The sequence below is a fragment of the Acanthopagrus latus genome, chromosome 5 (assembly GCF_904848185.1).
Source record: "Acanthopagrus latus isolate v.2019 chromosome 5, fAcaLat1.1, whole genome shotgun sequence".
Taxonomy (NCBI): domain Eukaryota; kingdom Metazoa; phylum Chordata; class Actinopteri; order Spariformes; family Sparidae; genus Acanthopagrus; species Acanthopagrus latus.
Genome location: NC_051043.1, coordinates 2,495,018 through 2,522,141, shown reverse-complemented (window position 1 = coordinate 2,522,141; position 27,124 = coordinate 2,495,018). Strand labels below are relative to the sequence as shown.

The 27,124-nt window shown below is 40.3% G+C and overlaps 2 protein-coding genes across 2 annotated transcripts in view; both read left to right on the top strand.

Annotated features, from left to right (window-relative positions):
* Positions 1–16,683, top strand: part of si:ch211-158d24.2 (multiple epidermal growth factor-like domains protein 9) — a 35,018-nt gene extending 18,335 nt beyond the window's left edge. Inside the window, exons 3-6 of the mRNA XM_037097322.1 lie at positions 1,842–1,981; positions 6,392–6,541; positions 12,475–12,744; positions 14,630–16,683. Of these exons, the coding sequence (XP_036953217.1) occupies positions 1,842–1,981; positions 6,392–6,541; positions 12,475–12,744; positions 14,630–15,153 (1,084 nt within the window). The 3' untranslated portion in view covers positions 15,154–16,683. The remainder of the gene's footprint in view (positions 1–1,841; positions 1,982–6,391; positions 6,542–12,474; positions 12,745–14,629) is intronic.
* Positions 16,684–18,122: 1,439 nt separating this feature from the next.
* On the top strand, positions 18,123–24,210 carry LOC119019086 (lymphotoxin-alpha-like). Its single transcript, XM_037097325.1, has 4 exons — positions 18,123–19,263; positions 20,344–20,374; positions 20,514–20,573; positions 22,119–24,210. Exons 1-4 carry the CDS (start codon positions 19,009–19,011, stop codon positions 22,532–22,534), a joined length of 762 nt encoding a protein of 253 aa, XP_036953220.1. The 5' UTR covers positions 18,123–19,008; the 3' UTR covers positions 22,535–24,210.
* Positions 24,211–27,124: the final 2,914 nt, after the last annotated feature.

Here is a 27,124-nt window from a genome sequence, read left to right as displayed (position 1 = left end):
AAGCCCAATAAAAAGGTTTTTATGCTCTATGCTATGATTTATTTTGTTAAGCTCTATTTATAGCTGGACTGGGAAAAAATGGTATGATGTTATGGACGGTAATATCATTTTAAACATAAACACAATCATGATGCAGATTTTTTCAAATGGAGACCACCATATGTACTTAAAAGCGTGTCATTTTTTGTACTACAATTTATCAGCTAATATATACATTCATATTGATATTTGTGCAATAAGCGACTCAGTAAATCAAAGGTACGTTTGAAACTTTACATTTCTTGATGTTGCAACTTACATCTTTGTTTAGGTTAAATTGTAATTTTTATGTTGTGACAATGATGTGATTATATTCTGGTTAGGTTTAGGCACAAAAGCCACTTGGGTAGAGTCAGGAAAATATCTTGTATTGGCTTCAAATAGCCCTTTCTGTTGCCAAGTGATGTCCCAAGGTCCCTTTAAAAATATCCAGTGGTTTCATGCTTTTAAATGTAACACATTCTCAAACTGCCTGCCTGTAACTCTTCTACCATCCCCTCCACCTCCTGATATGGTCATAAACATGTCATGTAAATGTGATACGACTTTTGTAGAAATGTATCAGTCAGTTCTCTCACCCATACAGATCATCCCATGGTTGCACTGATCGGGGATCAGATAAATGTTCCTTTCTGTTTGGCGGTGTGTTGAAATGGCTGGCGCCACTAACTGGAATCACTGGAGTTACTTCCTTCCTTCTGCTTTAATGCAGCAGACAACAGTTGGCTGAGTTAAGATTATTTTTAGTGTCATTCAGCTTCCATCACTACAGGAGGACTCTGTTTGTAACCATATCCCTATATAGATGCATGCAGTGGTTAATGGGGTATATATCTTCAGTATAAAGTGCTTCCAGTTTAAAAAAAAAAACTGTTTATGGATTTTTAAATAAGGAAGAGCAAGTACACTATTATCTGTATCTTTACCTGTTTAACCAACTAGACCATCTGTATTCATATCGTTACTCGGAATGGTTAGAATTTTCATACACAATTTACATACATTTACAGTTTACATCAGAACTGGGCGGTGCTTAACCTGGAAATAGATGGAGCTGGTCAGAGGTTGACGGTTCAAGCCTGAAATGAACATGGGTTGTCAGAAGCTGATTTCTTATTTACAAAAAAACTATTTACAGAGCAGCCTTGAGCTTCAGATCAATGTATCACAAGTGTAAAATCAGTTTTTACAGAGCAAGTTTTTTTTAAACTTGAATGACTAAACTTCACACAAGAATCTTTCCACATTTTATTCACATGACACTTATGCTTAGTAGTAAATGGTACAATATATATACGCGATTCAGCACTCACTCAACCTTATTATGTAATATACACATATTTATCTCTGCAAAATCTTGTACTGTTATGGCAAAAGAAATCTTAAAAAAACAGTCTGAATTAAACCAAGTGTCTGTACAACTAGATCAACACCACTGGTTTGTGAGGTCATGTTATTTTGTGATTTTGGTGGATTGATCCTTCAGGTACAGATGAAATGACCTATGCACATTATGCCAAACATGTGAGTGGAGGAACTGATATGAGCAGTCCCGATAGACTCAGGATGCTTCCCACATTTATACCTGGAGCAGAGTTATAAAAAGCAGATGGATGAATGTGCGAACCTGCAGGAAGTCAGGTTTGGATTCACCACAACAGTCTGGACATCAGCTGTCAACAATCCAAAGAGCAAACACACACTCTGGCTTTGTGCTCTGTTGCATGAAATTAAATGCTTTTTGACTCAGTATTAAGTATTTGAGTAGTAGTTGATTTTGTCTTCTGTTCTACCCCTTCCAGCTCAGGAATATGTCTGTGCAAGACGGGAGTGTATGGACCAAAGTGTGATGAATGCTACCCGGGGTTCTTCCGCTTCAGCAGCACCGGCTGCCAGCCCTGCCAGTGTCACAACCACACCAACTACTGCCATCCACAGTCTGGTGAGTCTGCTGAGGACACAGAAATGTTGGGGGTAGCCTGAACTATTTTGCTTATTTAAAAATTAAAACAATTGTTTGTCATGCACTGGTTAACCTATTAACCACCATTTTGTCTAAATATATGACATTTTCCAAAACATAGCTTTTTAAGGCATTTTCCTCCAAATAAGCTTTTCTCAGAGTCTGAGCCAGATATCTATATGCAAGACACACATATACCAAACTTTCCAGTTGTATCCTTTTCTATATTTTGAAGGTTTTTACAGAGGGGTTTGTTGATATATCATTCATAGTCTGATTTATAGAACATTTTATTCCTAAAAAGGAAAATGTATTTGTATGGCTGTTGACAGTATTGTCTGATTTATAATGAGATAAGGAAAATTCTCTTTGTGAAAACATTTGATACCGCTGTATTTTGAACCTGGCTTTATCCACTGTTCAGATTTCTATTCTGGAAATGTATGCAAAGGAGTGCATTTTCACTAGAAAAAGGGCATAGGACTAGAATAAAAAACGCAATTAAAGGTTTTCAAAGATCCTTCAGTTTGTGTCCTCACTGTAAGCTCATAGGGCCAAACTATGGAAGGGGAGAAGGTAACATAGCTGTGATGCAGTGGTGTGTGGATGAAACGTGGAAAAATCTTTAAAGGAACAACTTTGTTCATCTTTGTGACAGTGTCATATTGGACAATGAAGAAGTTCCAGGACTATTCAATTAATTAGTAGTCTGTCCTCCCCATTAATAGGGTGAGCTTCATTAAGTGTGATGATAAGTACAAATTGCGACACTATGTAATGTTTGAAGTTACCCTGGAGAATATTACAGTAGATGTGATGTGGATGTAAATCATAGACCAAATGTAACTGTCAGGCATGATATGGAGCAGTGAGCAGACTGCCTGACTGAATTCATGTCCCATTGAAACGACTACAGGTTTGAGGTGAACCGTTAAAAAAATGGGGAGCAGTCTGAGTGAGACTTTTTCACACCAGTACGTAATTAGGATTGTTGTATGAAGAATTTTGGGAACACAAGACCTTTTCAAGCATGCCTTGTCTGAACTGGAATTGCAAATAGATTTGGTGTTTGTGTCACTTGTTCTCAGAACCGGACGCGAAGTGTTTCTCACAACACATCAAGTCAGTGGAGAAAAACTGAGTAACTGAAATGCTCGTCTTCTACTTGAGTATGTTGACATGATGGTATTGTTATTTTTACTTGAGTAAAAGATCTGAGTACTCTGACTATTAATGGCAGAGTTTGCAGTTTGAAAGCCAGTTCCTCCTGTCTGCATGCGCCCATGAACAAGAAATTTAACCCTCAATTGCTCCTGAAATGGGCCAATGAAATTCTCATTATGCTCCCTATATATTTAACCCTGTGCAGGTTAACACCGAATATAATCTGCTGTGTTTGAATAGAGACTGTGGCAGTACCCAAACCCTCCACTTTCTCTAAATATTTACTGTGGAGCCCCAGCTAATGGGTAATACTCAGTTGGTAGAGAAAACTTAACCTTCCTGTACACCCATTCTGCTCCAGGTCAAAAATGAGCCACCCTCACTGAAGATCTAAAGTAAAGCGATTTCATGCCAAACTAAATGTCAGATCTATTTTGCATGAAGAAACAACCTGTCATTCATCAGAAACTGTGTGAATATCACAGTTTTCCCTCCCTACAGTGCAGAAAGACATTCTGCATTCATTCAGTGGACCACTCATTTTTATTTCAACACAGTTATATATATGTTTTCTTGACTAAAATAGATTATTATTATTATTTCATTTCTTATAGTACTGCAAATGTGGTGTATATATATATATATATATATATATATATATATATATATATATATATATATATATATATATATATATATATATATGTGTATATGTATATATATATGTATATATGTATGTATGTAAAATCAAGAAATAGTACTTCTGTAGCCCAAGAAAGTATCTCAGATGCGCAACAAGTAGTTTTCAATGCAATTTACTGAAGGTGCTTCCAAGGGGGCCTGAATCGGAAGCAAATTAAAAATTGAAATGTAGAATATCACAAATCCAGTCAGGTTTATGCATGATTTAAGGTGGTTTTATGTCCCCAGCAACCAGGCTTTGAGACTTAAACCTACAGCTAGTGACAGGAAGGTGGAAAGGTGGAGGGGACAGTGTGGTGGGGCTAGTTTTAGAAGCCATATGTCTTTCCATTATAATGCAGGGGCAGATGGAGTGCTGTAGCCTTGCCTGGGCTCAGTGTTCACAGTGCTGTGGATTAACTTAGCTCAGGTTTGACAGCTCCCCATAAAGATTGACCCTCAGGGCTGCTTACACAGTAACCCATTATGCACATGCAAAATCTACATTTTCCTGGAACACTGTGGAGCTCAAATGAACATGACAGGAACATGTCATTTCCAATAAAACAGAGGTAAAAAAACAGAGGTCCCCACAGTGACCCATTGTTTTGAATTAAAATTGAATCTAAAGATTTAAAAAAAAAAAAAAAAAAAAGCATAGAGAAAATACAGTTTTTCATCAGGAAGCATTTTTAACAAGACTGGGAATCCATTCTCTTGAACAGCTGAAGTATCTGTGGACTTGTTTTAAATCAGGAACAAAAACCCTAAAAACATTAAATGGCTCCATAAAGCTTGTACAACCATGAGAGTTTAAATAATGTCTTTCCAAATCAGTTTGGGATCTCAAGAATTCTGGAGATTATGACCAAGTAGCCTATAAGGAGCCTTTTTTTCCTTTTTTTTTTGTGATTTTAGTTTTTAAATCAAGTCACCAGCTCCTTCAGTTGTGAGGGTAAGGCATTTTCTTTAAAACATTGTTTCTGACCCACTCAGACTATTTACTAACTCTGAAAACATATGAATGTAATTCATATTCTTTTATTGTTTTTTGATCACGTTTCTTTGTTCTACTATCACCAATTAATTTCTCAGAAAATCCTTATCTTGAGTAATGTAATTGATGTAATTTATACAACTCAGAAACATGGAAACCTGACAAGATAAAGGTAATAAATGTCATGCCACATAAAGGATTTTATACTATGATATGACTGAAGCTCTACCTAGGCCTTCCTAACAGATTCTGCTGGATGATAAATTGTTCCAGAAATGATTGCGATAAATGATAATATTGTCGTTTTGAGACCATTTTTCAACTAATATAATGATAATGGCATAATAATGTAAGTACACCCTTTCAAAGATCAATAAACTTTTATTTCTAAAGAATATTTAACATTGGAATTGGAATGTGAAGAAGACATGTTAAATATCCTAAATAAATAAACAAAACAACCAGAAACATTAAATAAAAAGGACTCTCAGTCTCTGTTAGCAAAAATTGTACTTTACAATTACACGCGACCAAAAACAATAACTTAACCCTTTAAGATGTCGTCTTTCACGCTGTACAGTTGTGGAATTGCCATTTGTGACACGTATGTTCTCCCAGACAATTTGTACCGGCTGTTAAATGTTTGCAGCATTTATCAAAATGCTGGCTTTTCCACAGTATTAAAGGGCTGCATCTCTTTAGCGATGTAGCAAACTACACTGTCTGTGAGTGCGCACCATTTTGCACTGTCCTGTTTGTATTCTGTTTGTCAACTAAACACCCCAGTGATTGTGGACCGTCGAGAAGACAGAGACCGCCCCTCTGTAGCTTTAGTTGTAGTTTGTTTGTTTTTTTCCCAGCTGGGAAAACTGCATTGGTTGATTTATGCTTTAGGTGCAGATGCATGTTTGTTGTATTGCCGCTTTTAGTTGTTACTGTTTTACAACAAATGCGACATACAGGCTCGTCCAGGTTCAGTGGTTCACCACGGTCATTCGCTTTGAATCCGAAGTGCTCCCACACTGCAGCTTCGCTTTCAGCTTTGAAACCAATTCCATCTTTGCTTTTATTCCATCAAATCTGAACTAGCGTTACCTCTGGCTTGCACTCTGTTATGTCAGGGGCAGGGCCCCGCCTCCCCACACAGAGACAAAGAGTGACTGACAGGAGGGTTCATGTGAGAGACACAACGAAAACAAACACGCAAGCAAATGGAAATTATCAAGGCCAACAAAAATATTGAGCTTATTTTTATTTATCGTACGATTAACCTAGTTATTGATTATCGTGACAGGCCTAGCTCTAGCTACAGTGAACACATAGAGGTTTGTTGTTTCTGGTCAAATTAAGTTGATGAAAAATTGTTTAGTGAAACTGAAAGGCACATTTTGAAACTTCATACTGGTGGGATGATTTGTACGGACCAACCTGAGATGAACAATAAAGGTTGTGAGAGCTATTGAACGACATCTCACCTTTGCTCTGATGGAACTGTGCAGATCCAGGAAACAGCCCTGGAATCATGTGACCTTTGTTTTGTCTTCCAGGACTGTGTGTGGACTGTGACGGTAACACCCAGGGATCCAACTGTGAGGAGTGTAAGCCTGGTTTCTACCGCGGCTCTGGAACTGCCCTGAACGAAGCCTGTGCACCATGTCCCTGCTCCAACTCCACCTCCACTGGCACCTGTCACACCGGTCAGTCCCTGCTGCTCACAAGCACCCGTCAGGACATTAGCTCAGCTTCTTACCCTGTGATCAGGCTGCTTCATCCTCGCTGGCTGAGTACACACAAATACTCAGTGTCAGTGTGTACTGAGATTGAAAACTGTGGTTAATTTGACTGTTGATGAAGGAAAACCACCAAAACCACTGACACTGATTATTCTTAGAAAACATTTTCCACTGTCAAACTGCACTTTAGCAGTGCTGTAAATATCTCTACCTTTACCCAGGCGTCCAAGGTCATCAGAGATATGCAGTCAAAGGGAGACGAGATGAAACAGAGAGAAGCCAACGTTTTGCACCTTGTGTGCTGCATACATACACAGTATAAGCTGTAAGACTGTCACACAGTTATGAAATAAGCAATTAAAAATGGCCATCCTAGGCAGATTTTGTTACCCACTGATCAAGTAGAAAGAATGGTAGGTTTTGACATATCCCAGTGGTAAGGGGGAACACATATTAACACCAGGGCGCTCTCCATCAAGTGAAAGCCTGTACACTGGTTCTTGTTTTAACTTGGTCTCTATCACTCTTTCTCTTCGCCTTCGTTCTCTTTCAACAGTGCCAGCCTATTGTTTCTCCATTTCCAATATTAGTGCTAAGATAAGCTGACAGTAATGATTTACAGTGAATTATTACAATTACCACACAGATCCCAGCGTGGTATCAGTCTTCTCATCTACCTCCCTGCCAGAACACATATTTAGATGAATTAAATGTCAAATTCTGACTTGCTTGTCTTGTAATGTTTGTTTGAGTCTAAAGAGTTTTTTTTTCCAGTTGTAGTTGGGTAAAACATTTTGTTCACAGTGACAAGTTAGCATTTAACAACTCAGTCCCACCACAGACAGTGAGCAGAACTGAATTTTAGATGTAGATTAAATGCAGTTTCATTCGTTGACTGTGTTAGCTGTCTTCTTCTTCTTCTTCTTCTTCTTCTTCTTCTTCTTCTTCTTCTTCTTCTTCTTCTTCTTCTACATGCAGCTTATCCTACAAATTATTGACCTGAATTTGCTTGTAGTGTCTATTTAAATTCTTTTTTTCTTTTTTTCTTTACAACTAAATCGTCAACTGGAGGGGGCGTGTATTGCGTCGGCTAGAGTGCGTGACATCATCAACTGCCGCAGCCCAGAGTGTAGAGCAGCTCCAAAAACGGGAAAAAAATTCTCTTTAGCTCGATTTGGTTCCCACATCTTTTAATTCACATAGACAATATAAGGGTTTTTTATTCCTAAACCTCCTCAGTAGATGCCTGACATTTCATTTTAAAATGACTGAACTAAGCATGAAGCAATGCACCTGGTCAACAATAATGCGCAAAACAGAGGTACTAAAAGAGCATAATATGAGAGGGAAAACACTTCCCAGATTGGCACACCATCACCTCGTGGTGTGTGAGGTAGGATGGATTCTTAGATTCATGTTATTGCCTGTCACTGACATGTCACAACAGAGCAGGCAGTATTCTTCAGGCATTATCTCCTGATACATCTAAGATGAAATATACACACCACTTGCATATCTATAAAATATCAAAAACTCAGTTTATCCAATGATTATTTTTGAGATAACTTGATTAATCACTCAAGTCTATGAATCACCAGAAAGTAGTCAATATCGACCAATCATCAAATTTTCATCAAAAGTGACATCTTCACATTTTATCTGAGTAAAAGTCTCAAAGATAAAACCAGTTTATGATGATGAATCTGAGAATAGCAGCAAACTCTCACATTTTCAAAGCTGGACTCATCAAAAGTTTAGTCTTAGCTTGGAAATGGACTGAAAACATCAGTCGATTATTAGAATAGTTTATTGACTAATATATTGATGGATTAATTGTTTCTGTTCTTGACCAAACTTTGTCAGACTGTTTTGCTGGTGGACAGGATACCGACAGTGGAAAGGTTATCTGATTGATTTAGGCCAACGGGATGATCAGCCATAAATAGATTAACTTCTACTTCCCAGACCTTAATTATCTTGTGGCTGAGACCCATGTTCACCACGTTGTGTGTGTCTTCAGCCTTTCATGGTTTCAGTTCATCGTGCACAAACACACACCATGACACAGTGGCTTAAATCACAGTTTATCCATGTCAAACAGCTCTTGAACCCTCTCTGCAAGCTGCTTATTGAGGTTTTCATTCGACATTACATCACTGTTATCACTCTACTCACTTATTCCTCATCACTTTCTTTCACCTTGCCTTTACCCTTTCTGGGCCAATCATCGACAGTGTTGCCACGGCCAGACAACCCCCCGACTGGCGGCGGCCTGCATAGCAACAGCCATGTATGGATGCGCTTAGGCTGTCAGGTTATGTGTGGGCCTGCTGGGGACCGCAGTAGAGATTGTGCAATGTGGGAGGGACAGGAAGAGACGAGGACCAGGCTGAGCTGAGCTGGGACAGCATGAACACAGCTGGGCCATTTCAGCGCCAGTCAGGCAGCAACAGACTGGGGGGGGGGATGGGCAGCATCACACACCATGCTTAGACAGAAACAGTAGGAAGCGCATCGCTAGAGTGGAAACAGTCAGGAATATGCTCAGGATTGTGTCCGCTATAGTGTCTGTTGCTGTGGAGGATGTGAAAGACTGGAGCTTGGAAGAGCAGCAGCCTCCCTGCAACAGTGACACGTGAGAGGATGCCACAGTGCAGCATCATGGCCCCACACTGGAGAATAGATGCTTTCTAAATGTGCTGATGGAGCCTGTTGCAGTAACTGAATACCCCTCCATACTGACACACACAGAGGTGAAATGGAGCATTGCACCAGTTCAGAATGTGGGTCACACATGTTCAATCATCCATGTATGATTGTATCTTTGCTCAGTAGTGTAAGGATGGCCATCCTCAGTTCAGTTATCCTGAGCTTCAGCAAATATATGTACTTACTTCTTTTTTTAGTTTCACTCTCACGCTGTTTTTGTTCTCCTTCTATTTTCAGTGTGTATTAGACAGTTCGTACCTGGCTAGCAGGTACCAGACCAGGGTTTGTGTTGCAGAACAAACTGGAGGACGATGGTGATCAAGCAGGTCAGGTCCTCTGGCCTTGCACTGCGCAGGGCAGTTCATGTTTCCTTCTTGTTATGAAACCCATCAGGCTGGCTGCCTTTGAACCCCCAGCAGAGGTTAAATCGTGCTTATCAGGAGCAACCTGCTCAGTGCCGAAATACAACACAGTCACATGACCACACTAGATAGAGACCAACATCTAGGCCATCGGAAGGCAGCTATCTGTGTCTAAATCATTCAGCAGTGAGGGCTGTGGTGTGGTTCTCAGAATCAGCTTTATGGAATTTCAATCTGTTTTTTGTGATTGCTCTCAATGTTACACACAGTTCCAACAACCATTGTCAATAAGTCACACTGAAATTTATATACAGCTACAAACAAGAGCAAAGATAGCTAGAAATAAAATTTGTGTACTCCCCACTGGGGGAGAATATGTCCCAGCTGGCCTGGGAACACCCAGATTATGGCTGGAGAGAAAGGCTTTGGCCTACTCTGTAAGGATACCATCATGTCCATGTTGTACTTATGAACATATTTCTAATTATTTCAACTGATTATTTATAGGTTTGTAAGTTTGGTCAGGTTAGATAGATGCTTAAATCAAAAGAAAATGGTACACTTAAATATCATTTACCCCCCAGTATTTTGCTTCAAGAGTAACTTAAATGATTAATCAATAATGAGGATAGTTTCTGATTAATTTTAGTTTTTTTTGTGTGATCTACTATTAATCTACTAGCTGTACAGAACACTTTCATGTATGCCCCGTTTATAGACACAGCAAGCAGGGGTGCCAAGTCTGGGCGCTCCCCATGGAAGTGGGCTTGTTCCCAACCCTGCTAGTTACTTAAGAGATAATAGCCACGGTGTACATCCACTCCCTTGCCAACTTTAGACGATACTAAAATGTAAAATTGATTATATTTGGGTATCAGCCATAAGAAACCATATAGGTGTATTTGAAAAAATTCCCCATCCTGTCTGAATTTTGTGAGCTTATTTAGGACCCCATAGCAGGATTTGCTGAAAGCTAATATGTGATGCTCGTTCATTGCAGAAAAGCTGAGAAGTTTCCCCCCCTGGGAACATGGTGCTGCTGAAGGCAGTGTACTGTGACACTGTACTTCCTGTTTGTTGTGGCATTATATTACCAGGGAAGGAGGTTCCATGAGAAAGCTGACCCTTAGAAACGACCAGCATGTGTTGCTGATGAAGAGTGATGGTCCTCTTAAGGAGCTGGGATCGATTCAAACTCCAGCTGAGCCTTAAAGAGCTCCTGTTTGACCCTAATTAATGTGTGATGTTCTGGAGATACACATGGAGTGTTAGAGAGCCATGAGAACATATACGAGATATTGTAAAAGTTGATCTTTAGAAGTTTGCCATGCAGCTTGATAACAAACTAATACGAAATAAATGTAAAGTAAGGCGTTGTTCCACCGTGACCCTCCAGATCGATGGTCCCAAACGGCATTCTCCCCAAAGATACTGACTCATCACTCCATAGCATATGATTGACATCATTATATCACACTCTTCAAGATAGAAATGTTTGAATTGATCTCACTTAGGAGAAAAGAAGCTTTGGACTGATTTGCAGTGAGCCATTCCTCCAGGGGGATACACACACCACACCAGCCAGTTAAATCCCCATCTGCATTATAGAAGCATCTGCATTCGCTGCTTCTCCACTCATCTGTTTGTTGACATCCGTGTCTTCCAGTAGCTAGACCAAACTAGTCAATCCGTCGAGTGTGCGTTTACTCCCTCACTGGCAGAGACAGAAACATATTCCAACATTTTCGTTTTTCTGTTCATAATGTACATGTCCATGTTACAGCCTGTCATGAGCCATGAGCCTTACAATAGCCTGTTAAGCCTGTTAAGCGCACGCTCGATGGATTGACTAGTTTGGTCTAGCTACCAGAGGACACAGATGTCAACAAACCGGTATGTGGCTACTTTCACAAACACACTGTTTTAACTACTTTTTGATTCATTTTGAGTCATACACGCTACAGTGCTGTGTTGTAAGGTGTCTGCTGATGTTGCATGACTTTTGGGGTGAGATTTGGAGCATGTTAAGACGCTTAAAACACAGCGTAAAGTTCTGACCCCATGCTGTTAGCTGTTGTCAACTTTGAAACCTTGTTTGTACCTTTCCAAATTCTTCCCAATCAATCAAAGTTTGCCACTGGTGGACTCCAGTCAAGATGTAGAAACATCTCAAAGGTGATCAAGAGGCACCTACATTTCATGATTGATGGGGGAGAAAATGATTTTGAATGATTCTATCAAAAGACAACAACATAACAAAATGTGGAAAAAGTGAAGGATCTTAGCTTTCGTTGTTACTTTCTGAATTATTTTCAAATCCTCCTTGTGTTTATTTGTGATCCAACCCCAGTTCCACAGGGAAGAAACCAGCCTTATGCAAAGACAGTGAACACAGCTCTCTCCCAGATTGATATACTGCCATCTTGAGTTACCTGGTGGCACAGTTGGCTGTGTCACTTAGTTTGGTCTTACTGAGGAGAAGAACATGTAGACAATATTGACCAAAAACTACCTTTTACAATATAGCAAATGGAGATTTCTGTATTTGTGATATATATTCACCAAGGTGGAGGTTTGAGAGGTTTGATAAGTCCAGTACATGTGTAAACAAACTGAAAACATCAGGAAATGTTACACATGGGTTACTTCACAGGAATGCAGCAGAATATATTTTCTGATTTTTGTCTTGGGTACAACAGTATAAGGCAACGTTATACTTCAGGATTAACATAAAGCAGGTCATTGTAGCGTTCTGGAAAGTAAACCCAGTTGCTACACCATTAGCAACGGTGAGGTGCTAATGTGTGTCTGTTTATTCCTGTGCAGATCCCAGTGGCTCCCCAGTATGTGACCTGTGCCTTCCCCGGTACAGCGGCTCACAGTGTGACAAGTGCAGCGCCGGCTTCTACAAAGCATCTGAGGTTTGTGTTCCATGTGACTGCAGTGGGAATGCAGACCCTCAGGGCCCCACCCAGCTGTGTGACCCCGACACTGGCCGCTGCCTCCGCTGCATCAACAACACCACGGGGCTCCAGTGCCAGCTCTGTGCTCCAGGCTTCATCGGGGACGCCAAAGCACATAACTGCACCCGTCCAAGTAAGACAACCCCCAGCGCACTGTTTGGTCAAACAAGTTTTTTCATTACATACTTAATGTATCATACATGTACATTTTCTTTGTAGGGAAATAGAACTACTGTAAGATCACAATGGCAAACTACCTTCCTTGTAGTACATTCAGGCTAATGAGGTGTTGGATCTGCTCAGAACAGTTAAAAAGACTACATGTCAGACAGTGTGCTGTTTCTGGTAACAGCTCAAAAAACAAAAAAGCATAAGTCATTTTTTCTCCCGTCATAGCAGGAGTAGCACATGTGGAACTAATAACATTAACATTAGTCATTAGTCATTTCCAGTTGAGGAGTCTCTCTGACTAAGCCATGCCAGTGAGTCTACATGCACAATATTAGGGCTCTGGAAGTGACAAACCATTGACAGAAACTGACACAAAGAAAATACAAATTTTGTAATAGCTTATGTTATCAAAGCTATTTTTGAAAGGACACAATTGTATAAAAATGGAGGTATGAATAACTAGGCTGTATTGGCCCCGCACACTTGCACAGGCTGGCTGATTGGACGTCTGCTCAGGTTGATACTGTCCCACTTTAACAGATGTAACAATGATAAGCTGGATAGAAGCATTGAGTTTGCTATTTAGTGTAATGTGTACAAAATAAACCCAGAATGTCAAAAAAAAATATTTTTTTACATCAATTTTACTTACTTTAAATAGAAAATTATATCTTCGCACTGATTTCAAGTTTCTGTCTTTTATCATGCTAAGATAAGCTCAATTGTCTCTGTGACCACCTCAGTCCATGCTCTGAGTGCACATTGTTTTTCAATAATTTGTGTATTTGACCTCATCTGTGTGCATGGAACGTGGTATTCCTCCCTATAAGATTGTTTGTGTGGTTTATGAGATGATTTCTGCCAGAAAGCCTTTTGTAGTGGTGTGCTTTTAGGAGATATGCTATAAAAATGCTCGATGGGCATATAAGCTAAGCTAAGTAGAGTTGGTGAGCGATTTATGTGTGGGTGACCAGAGTAGGTTTAGGCTGTGGAGAGGATCATGGCCAGGGTGAAGTTAATAAATCGGCGTTCACTTTTGGTTTCAGAGGCGTAGGAGCAGCCAACATCACCAAAACTAAAAATTGAACTATGTTTTACGTTACAAGTGATGAGACACCCACTGTGAACACTCAGGATGGAAGGCACCGCCCCCTGGCAAAATACCATGTTGTCAAGGAGTCTAGAGTCACTACAGCAAAAAAACAGCTCCGCAAAGGACTGCATCTAGTCATTTATGTTAATTAATTAATTATACATTTGACTAGTTTGACTCATGATAAAGTCAATTGCTATGTCCTAAATAACTCCCTATTTACTGTAGTGCACTACATTTACTGTTCCCCCACGAGTGTCCTGTGTGTAATTTATGCTCAACATAGTGTCCTTGAAAACAGAAATAATGGAAATGATAATTATGGATCTGAGAATTACTAAAAAATGTTGATCATATCTAAGTATCTGAAATCTCAGTTAATTGCTCACTACATTTAATTACTGGGTGTCTATTATATATAAGGTAGGCAGTGAATGAAGTTGGTTACAGCTTATAATTCATTTTGTTTGAGGAAGGACGATTGGGCATAGTCACCCCACATACTACTGTACAGTAGTACTGTACTACTTACCAAAGACATCAACATAGTGACTGAAAGTCATCACCTAAAGTTACCTCATTAAAAAAAGAAGGCAGCAGTTGTCTGAGCGTAGAGGTAGTTATATCTTTTTGCCACTAGGTGTCACTATTTGTTTTGGTTGAACACCAGCAACCTGCAGTCACTTGTTATTTGTTCGCTTATTACAGACTTTCATTGAATTGCATAATGTTAACAATGCTTTTCCCTCCTCAGCATCCCGGCTCATTCCCACGCCAGCAGATACAACTACAACAGCACAGGATCCTACATCAACCACATCGCCCCCCTTCAAGCCCAACACCAGCCTCACTTTAACCTCCTTTAGATCAAGAGGCGTCCCAGCCGCGACATCCAGCAGCAACATGAGCACCGTGCTGAGCACTGCAGCCACCACCCAGCTGACCAGCCTCAGCAGCCCCACTGACAACACCACGGCAGCCCTGACGGAAGTCTCCTGGACACAGTTCAACATTATCATCCTGGCTGTCATCATCCTGGTGGTGCTGCTGCTGCTGGGCTTCGTTGGAGGTGTGTACACCTACCGGGAATACCAGAACCGCAAACTCAACGCCCCCTTCTGGACCATCGAACTTAAAGAGGACAACATCAGCTTCAGCAGCTACCACGACAGCATCCCCAATGCTGACGTGTCAGGCCTGCTGGAGGATGAAGCCAACGAGGTCGCACCCAACGGCCAGCTGGCACTCACCACCCAAGGCAACTGCTACAAGGCTTAGCATTCCATCCATCCTTCCCGAGACTGGACACCTAGATTTACAGATGACACAAAGCTGCTGGAAAGTACCAAATCCAAAGCTCCTTCATGTATGACTGCTTGTTGTTAACCCTGTTGGCGTTGCACTTCACTTTGCAAACTGACAGTGAGATCAAGCAGATGTGATCAAAGATATGGAAAAGAGACGCAGAGTTTCCACTTGAAAAAGGTCCTCTTTTTTTATATGATTTTGTGTGGAATGGGCGATCACTGAAATGGGTCCAAAGAAAAAAAATATTTTGTTTAAGTTTTGCCTGTAGAAGGCACTGTTGTCCAGAATAGGAGGATAATTGGCATAAGACAAGCACAAAGCATACACCTGTCTGCTGAAACAGTGATCCTGGAAGTGGTAAGAGGAGCCTAGCATTTCAGATATTTTTAAAATGGACTTCTGACTGTTTAAGTTATAACGTGATCACTTGAACAGTGATCTGAAACTGAGACAATGATTGTTATTTAATTAATTTTTATTCAGTTCTTATTTATTGGTTGATGTGTCATTCTCGGGAGAAATGCTGCACATGTATGATGTGTTTTTTCATGGTGTTTTATCTAACGTGCTGTCAAATGGTAATTTGAATTGGCCAGTATGTTTTCATGTATAGTTTGTTTTGGAGAGAGTCATAGGGCAAGGTGAAAGCTGCTGGCACAGGCATTTTGATGACCTCATCTTTTGTTTATAGCTTCCTGTCTTTTGTTAAAGCGTGCCAGCTCACCTGAAGTATCTAAGAGGAGTGTTTCTTTTCAAGAACCTGCGACTAACACTAATAAACTCTCACCACTTGGCACTACTGTAGGGTAGTGACTCATACTAGGCTTGCATAAGCTGCAGTAAAATTCTCTTAATCTAATCAGCCCTTTGCTCAGCAAAAGTTGAACTAATCATTTGAAAAATCACATTTGTGTAAGGGTTGGTCTCTATGACTCAGATGAGAAGACCAGTTTGATATCTAAACATAAACAGTATTCTAGCAATAATACTGAGTGAAACCAGCCTGCGTCAGAGTGCATCAGTGAAAACCGTGTTGCTGTAAATCTGATGTGCTTCAAAGCTTCACACCTGATCCTGGACATGTTTTCTGTGTTGTTTAGGCTACCGTTGGTTGGGTGCGCTTCGTTTTACCATGGTGAATGAGTAAAGTTAATTATGAAACTAACTCCTCAGGTACTGGCTCTTTCCCTAATGTGATCACTGTAAATATGACTATTGTACAGATGAATGTGAATAGTAGCACTATTATTGTACAGGTAGTATACTGTGTGTACACTGTCACTCAACAAGCTCCCGACCTTTCACTCTAGGGTGTGATGTTGCAATCAGCCCACAGCTTTTTGTATTTTTACTTTTATTTCTAATTCTCAGTGGACTTTGCCATATACACAGCTGCAGGACTTAAACGCACCACCCAAAACTCAAAACAAAGAATAAAATGCTGTAAATAACACCCCTAAGTCAGAGCGCGACTCTCAAATAAAACTGGGTTTAACTGTTGTCTTTGTGTTTCTCACATACCTTTATTTAAGTTAGAGCCCACCATATTGGTTTATTACAGATCTATATCATATCAGTGTATATGTTGCCGATACCAAAACTTTTTCTTCAGAATAAAATTGCAGAAAAATGTTTCTTTGAGTCATTTAGAAATATTACATTTCCAGAGAAGTTTACTATTTTAATACAGTGATGTCACTTTGGGGAGCTTATTGTTAAACTGCCTCCATGACATGACTTTGTCAAATGGTTGATAATACATATATTTCTGAATGTTGTTGGCTGGTATATCAGTGTCATCATTTTCCCCCCAGATTAAGGTATCAGCTCCAGTATTGTTTGGGCTCTAACTTAAATCACTGCCGCAACTGAAAGATTCCAGAAGTGTGTTTGGAACAGTAATAAGTCTTGTGTTTTTTCCACAAAGCAGATGAACGTGAGAACAAACTTCTACCGACAAACTCTGTACATACATCATTCTGAACAGCGAAGTAACCCTGAGAAAAACACAACTTTGAAAGAATTATCTATTCATTATTCTGCCTCAATTACATGATTCTGCACATTCCTAACACTGCACTCACACTCACCCAGCTGCAGTCTGCTTCATCCAGTGACACAAACACACACATCTGGATTCTGATGTTGCCCTCTAAGTAAACTGCTGACCTGAGGGATCTGGTACACTTCTCTTATTAATATTATAGCACTTTGTGTTTCCACAGCACCCTGAATTATATGACCACTTACACAATTAATGCATTAATAATTCTATTTTATTATAATAAATGGTTATATATTTTAAGGAAGGTTTTTTGGGGTCTTGCAAAGATGCCCTGTGTATTCACGTGAAACAAAGCAGTTGTAGAAGTTCTTAGTTGTGAGATTTATGTGCTGTGAAGGAATGAAGAAATGGCGATTGAATGACAAGAAGTGTGTGGCTCTTGTCATGCTTGCTTTCTGATGATGTATGCTGGGTTTTTTAGGGTTTGTTTGTCATACAATGTGCTGTGATATAACATTTCTCTGACTTGTGTTTCCCCAGTTGCTGCTATGTTTTTTGCACAATGGCATTTGAAAATTATATGATGACGAGCCTGTGTAGCGTACGTTGTGGTTTGGGTCATACTACAATGAAGGTGAATGGCAGCAATGTTTTTTATTTACTTCCTTTAATAACTACAGAAGCCCTGACGGGCAAGTGGGATTTTTTCCCCCCAGTAATCCATTTTCTTTGTGTGATCTTAATTATTGTCGCTCCCATGTTTATGAATTGTGATCTGGCGGGAATAAAAGTTTTGCCAGGATACTATTTCTAAGTTTTCGAATCTGTTTTCCATCTGTGAAATCATGTGGGGAAGAAAAAAAAAAACATCAATAGGGTTCGTTTTTCATGTTTGAAACAATGATTTTCCTACCACGAGAATTATTTTATTTCTTTTTGAGAACTGAAAGAACATTTTCTAAAACTTTTTTTTTTTTGGGAAACAAAAATGTTTTCACATGAAAAAGCAAACATTCTATGCTTTTTACCCCCATTATGTTCCATTCACAAAATAATAAGAAATCCTGTGAACCACACAAAAAAATGTCCTTCATGAAAAAAAAAATGTTCCCTGGATTTCACAGACTGAAGTAAATTAAAGTAGAGATTTTCTTGTTTTTTTGTTTTGTTTTGTTTTTTTTCACCAGATCACAAGTCATGAATAGAGTAAACAGTTCACAAATTGAAAATCGATCACCAGAAAGAAAAGATTCTCACTTGTCACTCAGGGCTTCAGCAGTGCAGAGGAATACAACACGTTCACTCAGGGACACTATGAATGTATATGAAGTATATCTGCAGACAGGGCCAGGTAACCTCAAGGACCCCAATGATTGATGGTTGGCACCACTATTGGTATCGAGTGTGGTCGCCCAGTCTATCTGCCATCGGTCATCCATCCATCGCTGAGCAGCAGAACATCTCAGTCTGCATGCTGATTCTGCTGTCCGTAACTGAGAGGGTCAGGAGGTGGGGAGTGTGCTTAAAGTCACCGGGTGATACTAGTAGGACAGTAAAAACTGCTCCCAGACGTTCCTCCTGCTGCGTGTTGTGGGTGAGCACATTTCTCTAAAGTATGTGAGTGGGAGTCCGGGCCATCGTGTTGACCCTGGGCCTGCCGTGTCTGACTGAAGATGAGGCGTGTGATGTTTATGGGAAACTAATCTCACGAAGAGGAAGTTCGTGTTTGAGTCTAGACACTGAGTGAAACTCGCTTAAATCGAGACTCCCAACCAATGCGCTCGTTTTCAACGTGGGCGACAGCACGCTGATAAAGGGAGATGTCGGATGGGAGCCGCCGACTTATCTTCGCATGGGAAACCAGCGGCATGGAGGAAGACAGCTGCTGCTGCGGCGGGGAGGCGCGCTTACACGCGCAGGAAAATTTGAACCAGCTTCTCCGCCAGAAAGAAACGAGGCTCCAGCGAATGGCCCAGTTTTTAGCTGTGGGGCTCCTTCTACTTATTTCAGTAGCTCTGTGCTTGCTGATCACCGCTTTGCACGGTGGACGAGCTGGTCAGTCACCGGAGAGCCAGGTAGGCTAACCTTACACACATTCATAGTCCGTAACTTTACTGCTCGAGTTCACCTCGGTAGCAGCGTACTGTTGTGAGGTGAGCTGGAGGGACTCTTATCTTTATTAAACGTCCAACAGCTTGCGGACACGTCTTTCAAACTGGGGCTCTTATGGACAAATGTAATACTTTCCGGCTCTCTATGCTTCCAGACCGGGTTCAATTTATTTCCTACGGCAGCGTTTTTTTTGTTTTTTTTAACGTTAGCAAAAAAATTAGCTTAAAGTTGGCGTCAGGGTTCAATTCGCTGCACGCCCATTAAACAAAGCTGGTGTTCACGCTAGGGTGAGCAGCTCGTGGTGGTGCGGCTCAGACCCCAGGTGCTACAATGGCAGTGTGTCCGCCAACAGCCCGAGCTGCTGCCGGTGCTTCTACCGCCGCTGTCGGTGTCAGCCCAGCCTGTGCTGAGCCTCACGGAACAACCGCTGTGTGGAGCTTTCCTCTGTTCGCTTCTAAAACACCGAGCCGAGCCCACAGACAAGCGACTGAGCAACAGGTTCAACAACGAGCCAGCTCTAAAACATGGCTCAGCAGGGCTTAAAGAAACATTTCACTGAAGTTCAAAATCATTCCCAAATCTGTTATTTTTCTGACATGACTACGCTGCCGGGAGGAAGTTAGATAACTCGAGGCTGTTTCTTGGTTACTCATTGATATGAGATGTTGTTTCTGATTTCAAGTCAGCTGGCCAAAGAAAACGAACGTCTTTTCGTCAGTCTTTTTGTTCTTCCCCGTAACAACACATGAACTATGTATTTTGGCCTGGAACCACTTCATGCTCAGGCTTGTGTGTTTTGTGGAACAGCCCTGGTACTGTGCCTGTGTGATATCATGGCACCCTATTAGTATTTTTAAATCCTTTACGTTGTTCCCGAAACAATTAAATATGTGGTAAGATTTATGCCACTACAATGGACTTACTACTGTATTTATTGTAGGATTTTTTTTTTTCATCTGTGATATACATTTATATGATATATTTTTATGTAATTACTGTTGGTTATAAAAGAAAGATTGCTAATATTGTTTTGTTTCTTCCAGCTATTGCAACAGTCCACCAGCCATTCATCAGGTAAATTCATCAGGCTATCTTCTTCAGTAATCTAGTGAGATATGTTATGTTGGTTTCTGGCTAGGAGAGATGCAATGGTCTTGTCATAGTAATCATTCACTGATGTGCAAAACAATACTTCATGAATTTACCTTTCTAGAAACCAGTGGTGATCAGCAGCAGCCTGATGACTTCAAGCATCCAAGTGCTATGCTAACAGGTAAACACTTGGGGAACATAGGATGAGGGTTTCACTGTGCTTTGCCTGTAACTGACGTTTGTCTCCAATTGGGATGCACACAGCCTGAAATAGACATTCTAATTTGAACCGAAACCTTTTAGAGAGTGAGGCAAAGATCAGCTGTCTAGTAGCCATATGCAACCTGATGCAACCTGAGCTTGAATTACACTGGCTGTGGTTTTGAGTAAGACTTAATACATCCTGACATGGAAAATTAAGCACAACAAACATAACAGTTGTGAATCATCTCACAGTGAAGCAGGAATTTCAGTAATACGCCGTATGACTCACAGTCGGTCACACAAGAGCAACATATTTTTTTGCTTTTTTCCAAAAGCACATCTGACAAATACATATTGTAATAGTGATCAGCCGATGGTCAGAATAATCATAAAAGCAGACATAAGGATAAAAGTTGCTCCGACATTTACAGGGGTTCAAAAGCAATTACTTTGTTTTCCTAGCTGCAACACTGTAAAGGTCCCTGCAGCCTGCTGCAGTATTTGGTGGAGGCATTCTGTTTTGTTTTTCCTCACTCGTTTCCTGTCTTTCTTTTAGTACCACTTGTTTGGACAGGTTGAGTGAAAGAGTGGCAGAATTTGCAGAAGAACGGGACTAGCTTAAAGGGCAATATGTAAGATATGATCAGACTTCTAGTTAAAATATTCTCAAAATTAACTAACATTATAGGCAGACTGTGAACAATCTAGAGTATCTAGTGAAGTTAGCATGTCTCCAAAAACACGTTGTGCCTCAAATAGAAACTCTCCTGTCTTCCTGTCCCTGGAGTCATAGTCCTGGTCAGAGCTGCTGTAAATCACCTCTGTACTGTATAGTATGTCTTCAAAATGGCCTCTTTTGGTCTCAGAGGATGTGTTCAGTCCCAGTCTGGTGTCCAGGTTCATTCACTAGGAGGCAGGTGAGATCAGTCGAGCTGAGCGTAGTTGACCATGGTGACCCTCCCGGTATCCAAGGTTGCCCTGCAGGCCAGGCATGGGAAAATTCACCACAAAAAACAAATTGAAGTTGTCTTTATAACTCTTAAATCGTCCCAGCCCTAGTGCAGGCAGACTCCTGTCTGCTATTTGGGCCAATTAACTCCACAGCTAACAGAGCTACTTGCTAACGGCTAGTCATTACAGCCAAAGATGGCTGCCCCCTGTAGTTTGAGAGCTACCTTAGATTCCTTGGCAATTTCTTACAAATTACACCTCCCAAAGGTCTGCCTCTGTAAGTCAGTTGATTTATTGAGTCGTATTCCCAGCTTGTTAAATACAGATGCCTGGGGGATGTAAGTCTTAAAGGCTATGGGATATGATTCACATTAATTCAAGTCAGACAGGAAAGGAGGTGGTTTGGGAAAGGAAGGTGAGCAATTGTACCCAGATATCAAGAAAAGTGTCTGCAGGATTCCATAAGAAACAAAGACTAAATTATTAGGTTTCACAGACTAGTTAATCACCTCTGATGACAGAAGCAGAAACGTTCATAATTTAATTTCTGCCTTTCCGTTCTCATTCACAGTTCCTCGAGGTGACAACGTTAAGGGGAAATATCTTGAATGGGAGAGTAAGGCTGGACATGCCTTCTGTAATGGAGGTTTCAACTACTCCAGCGGGGACCTAGTGGTGCCAAGAAACGGCTTCTACAGAGTCTTCCTGCAGATTGCCTATGAGAGTAAGGCAAGCCTTACATGTGAGAGGAGTACACTCATCAACACAGTGTATGTTTTCCGGGATGCTTACCGTGTCGATAGGCCTCTCCTGTCGTCAGTCGACACAGTGGGTTGTGGCACGGAGTCGTGGATTAAATCCCTCTATACATCTGGCGTGTTTTACCTGGAGGTTAACTGCAGACTGCGTGTGACATCATCTTTCCGTGACCTTATTGTTAGAGAAGAACACCAGGTGTTCTTCGGTGCTGAACTTTTGCCTCAGTAATCTGGTCAGACACTTACATTCACCTAGATTTAATTTTTACATCTGCAACTTCAGCTCCATGGAAACTTAAAGAAAACTCATTATTAACAGTACAGAGAAATACTGCTGCCTGATACCAACTCAACTATGATACACCATTCTAAAGCGTATGTATATTTTTCTTAGAATGTCCCTATAATATGTTACAGACGAATAACCTATATCTTATAAGTTTGAAATGAAAGTGATAATTTTGCTGTGACTTTTAGTGCAGAAACAAATTCATTAATTTTTTGTCAGAAGACACACTAACAATAGTAGTTTATAAAGAGTATTTCCAGCTTCTCATAGGTGAGGATTCTGTTTTATATCATTGTCAATTGCATATCTTTGTCATTTGGACTCAGCCTTTTATGGCTCAAAGATTTAATGACAGTCTCTGTGTTTTTTGTTATGTGTTTGTAATGTCTTGTTTTGCACAGATGTTTGACTCTAAATTGTTGGACAGACTGACAATTTGATCAAACAATGCCCCCATTAACAGGCCACCATAATTTGGTTTTAATACTTATGCACTGCAGCTAGACGATTATGTTATTATAGTATTGGCTCCAGGAAACCAATCAAAACTCAGCCATTAAAGCACGTAGCCCCTGCAGTCTGTTTAAGTTGGCATGTCACCTCTGCCAAAACAGTCTTCACCTGTTTGAATTCTGGGGAGTCTATTTATTTTTTTAATCTTTTGAAAGTATGTCTCTTTCTAGAACTAATGACCCCTGCCCTTATTTGGCCTGCAAGTCTTTTTTCATGGTTTTAACCAGGTCACATTCTTTGATAGCTGTTACTGATGATGGTAAAACCCTGTGGAGGACAAAATGACAAGACTGGTTTGAGAAATAGAGATAGTGACATAGCAAGGCTGTGTTATTATTTACACTTGTTTAAATGTGTTGCCTTAGCCACCTCAGTGGTTCAGATAAGGAAGCTTTAAAGAGTAGTAAACAGCACATAGTTACCGGAAAACTATCACAGTAAAATCCAGTCCACACCCAGACAGTCGTGCTGCTGATAACATTATTTTGGTATGTGAAACATTCAGTTCATATTGAGCCAATGCACCTCTAACATGGACAGACTGCTGCCATATTAGGAGTGTGTAGATGACCAACACATGGGGTCAGGCTAACAGGGGGACATTTCCAAGCCAGGAAAGGGCAGTTTCATACTCCCAATTTGTTGAGATTTTATTGCACCTATTGTGAAATGATAGGTGATAGGTGGTAAATCAGAGTCAGACTGGCTACAGATCTGACACCAGATGGTTGAGACATTTTAGAATAGTACTATTCACTTACTTTCTTTTTCCAGTGCTGTAGTACTGTGTGGATAAATCTGACTTTTCTCTCCAGGGGCTCACTGTAAGCTAATACAAATATGGAAAGGTTTTTCTTTGTATTAATATTGTAATATAATATGAAAGGTTCTGTTGTACAAGTTTGCTTTGCTTGGCCTGTTCAATAAGGATAAAAATGTTTTGTTTTTTTTAAATGTAATTATTTAATTAATTGCTGACAAGACACTATGAAGTCTGAGCTGGTGCTACAACTTTTTTTCCTACTTTAAATGAACTAATGTTATTTCAGAGTTTTTATATTTGTCTGTGTGCATTTCTTGAAATAAAATGTGTTTTAAAAATCTCGCGAGGAAATGGTTTTATTGAGGAGGATTAGGGCCACTGTAAACAGAAATTGTAATTTGTTCAAATTTGTTCAAATGTTACAAATGTTCACAGGGGAAGATTTTTAGCCCTCTGAACTATAACTGCTGTTGCAATTATAAGTAGTAGCTTGGTCACACACATAATACTGCCATTGTATGGTTTCCTGTATGCAGTTCACAGTCCTGAATGGATTGTTGGCAACCAATCGAACACTTAGTCATCAGCATGAATCACGTCCTGGGATTTTTTCCGACTTTACTCCACCTATTCTGGCTGCTGAATGAATGTTCCTCCGGACAGTCATGCACCTTGCCTAGAGGCATGTTGAGTGATTAACATATGTTTGTGTTTATATCTGAAAATTGCATATTTAGATCATGTTAAATGATGTAAAATGTATTAACAGGTTATTATTATCACTAACAATCACATGTGTTGGATAAGATGGAGACGATTCCTGTGTCTGGGATCTTACACTGTGGTAGTTGAACTCCCTGAAATTCTGACTAATGTTGACTGGACCATGACCATGTTTGTCCGTTGATGGTGTAATGAACCCAAATGCAGCTCTGCCTGTTTAAAACAATCTAAACTTCTATGGAGATGCTGTACTCTGATCAGTGCACATGAAACTTTGGAACTTTGTTTCAGTCATTATTAAAACTGTTCATGAAAAATGTTCAGTGCCTCTTGGATTACCTGAAACTTGAAACAAGGCCTCCTGCATTTTCACATCTCAGATGTTCCAGAAAGAAGATTTTCATCTGAATTTTGGTGGTGCAGAATGTGAGGCTCTTGGAACTCAATTTGCCAGTCTGTAGTCTGTTTGAGGGATCATCTAGACACGTCATTGCTACTAAGAATATCCAGACTCACAGATGCAGACACCAGGTCATCCTCCACACAAAGTCTGTTAAAGTCTGTTAAATAGATGCAACCTCGCATCAGTCATGTTGCTCAGTGGATTTGGACATTTTAGTCCATCAAGAATTTTTTCAGAGCAGGATTGAAATTTCAGAGCCACCTCAGTGTGATCAAACAGACTGATCAAAGGACAACTACTGACCCTCAGGTGAAACTAACACACATCATTCTGATGGTGCAATTTGGATTGATGTGGTGTGTGCATGTGTGTCCACCTTTGACAATACTGCCAGCTACTGTTTGGGATCAACTCATTTGGCTAGCAGTATATCAAACAGGACCACTGACATCCTGAAATACACCTAGAAGGGATCAAGGTAATTCTGCAGATCCTTTGAAGAAGAGAGGTCCACAAAATCATCTTCACCACCTGATGACTCAATTTGGTCTCACATTGTGAATTTTGCAACAAATAGAATAATTAACACATCGGACTTAGTGTGCAATGAGGGTTTAAACACACACACACACACACACACACACACACACACACACACACACAAAATAAATGGACTTGGAAAGGCCACAATCCTGATGCCTCCAGGTTTTTGGCATAGGTTTTCAATTTTAAAGTCATCATACTTTAAATAACCCTGATGTCATCTGTAATGGCCTGATGATTTGCAGCTGCCACATATTATGCAATTGTTTGCCTGGACTGAATAACTGATAGCTGAGTCACATGTAACATGTGTGAAGGGAAATTGGGTGTGAATGATGGAACCTCATGTACAAAAATAGAGTACAAACCATGAATCCAAACGGAACACAGGGAGCTCATTAGGACTGGAGAAAAGACAAGATGTCAACAGGTTGAGGATGACAGTTGAACAGACAGAAGCCAAGGTCCCCATATATGACAGACAGACACAGAGTTTGTGTCATTGTGTGGGGGTGGGAGGAGGGCACAAAAGAAAAATGAGAGGATTCTGAACCCTACAGTGAAGCCAATAAAAGATTCCCTGCGTCTCCCTAATCGACCAGTCCCTCTGCAGCTGCACGATGTGTGCTTGCTGCGTAACGTTTCGGGTTGCGGCCACTTGAGAGTGGGATGTTATTGTTCATTCTTTAAAAGCACCGGGAATCTGTGGTCAGCCTATGCTTCCGCTGCATCAGTCATTACTCATAATGTTTTTATAGACTGGTTATTTGAAAGCTCAATTACTGTAAAGTTTTCAAATGATATGACCTCCAGATGTGACTGATCTTTCACTAGTAATATTGAGAACAATATCACACCCATGGCAGGTTATCTATCTGTCATACTATCATACTATTTTATTTGTATTGCCCTTATGTAATTTCGCATTTTTTTTCATTTCCTTAACTCCTTAACTTACATTTATTTATGTGTGTTTGTCTCTATGTACTTGTGTACATTGTATGTGTGTGTGCGTTTGTGCATCGGTCGTCCTGCCACTGGAGGGGGCCAGGTCTGTGAGGGGGCTGTGCTTGCTCTGTGATGGTGTTTGGGTGTTTGTTGGGTGCCAGGACCCAGGGTTTCCCAGCAGAGTCTTGTGAGTGGTGGGACGTATGCATGTCTGTATGTATTTATGTGTATGTGTGTATTTGCGCTTTGTGCTTTTTGCCTTTTTGTTTTTACTTTGACTAGTTTTGACAATGTATTCACCTACATCATCTACCAACTATCATATATACTGTACCATTGTGTACATACCCTGACAAACAGAATAACAGGATCACCTTAATCTTTAAGAACTAGCCTTTTTTCCATAGTCTACTAGTGTAGATTTCAGTTGTAAAGCTTACTGTGTTATAGCCATGTAACAAGTTGTTTTGACATGAGTCATAATGATGTCATAACTATACTTCCTTAAATACGGGATTGGCAGCTAATCACTCTCATCAAGCCCAAACAGAGATTGGGTTTCATGGTAACAGGCCTCTTTGAAGGATGTAATGCAGTGGATCATGTGTGATGCTTGACTACTTGTGTTACTAAAGTA

Excerpts from the sequence above, each read along its gene's own strand:
- LOC119019086 (XM_037097325.1), top strand. The coding sequence starts at position 19,009 with ATGTCGGATGGGAGCCGCCGACTTATCTTCGCATGGGAAACCAGCGGC. Across the intron at positions 20,375-20,513 it reads GTCCACCAGCCATTCATCAG|AAACCAGTGGTGATCAGCAG; the intron begins GTAAATTCATCA and ends TTACCTTTCTAG. Across the intron at positions 20,574-22,118 it reads TCCAAGTGCTATGCTAACAG|TTCCTCGAGGTGACAACGTT; the intron begins GTAAACACTTGG and ends TCTCATTCACAG.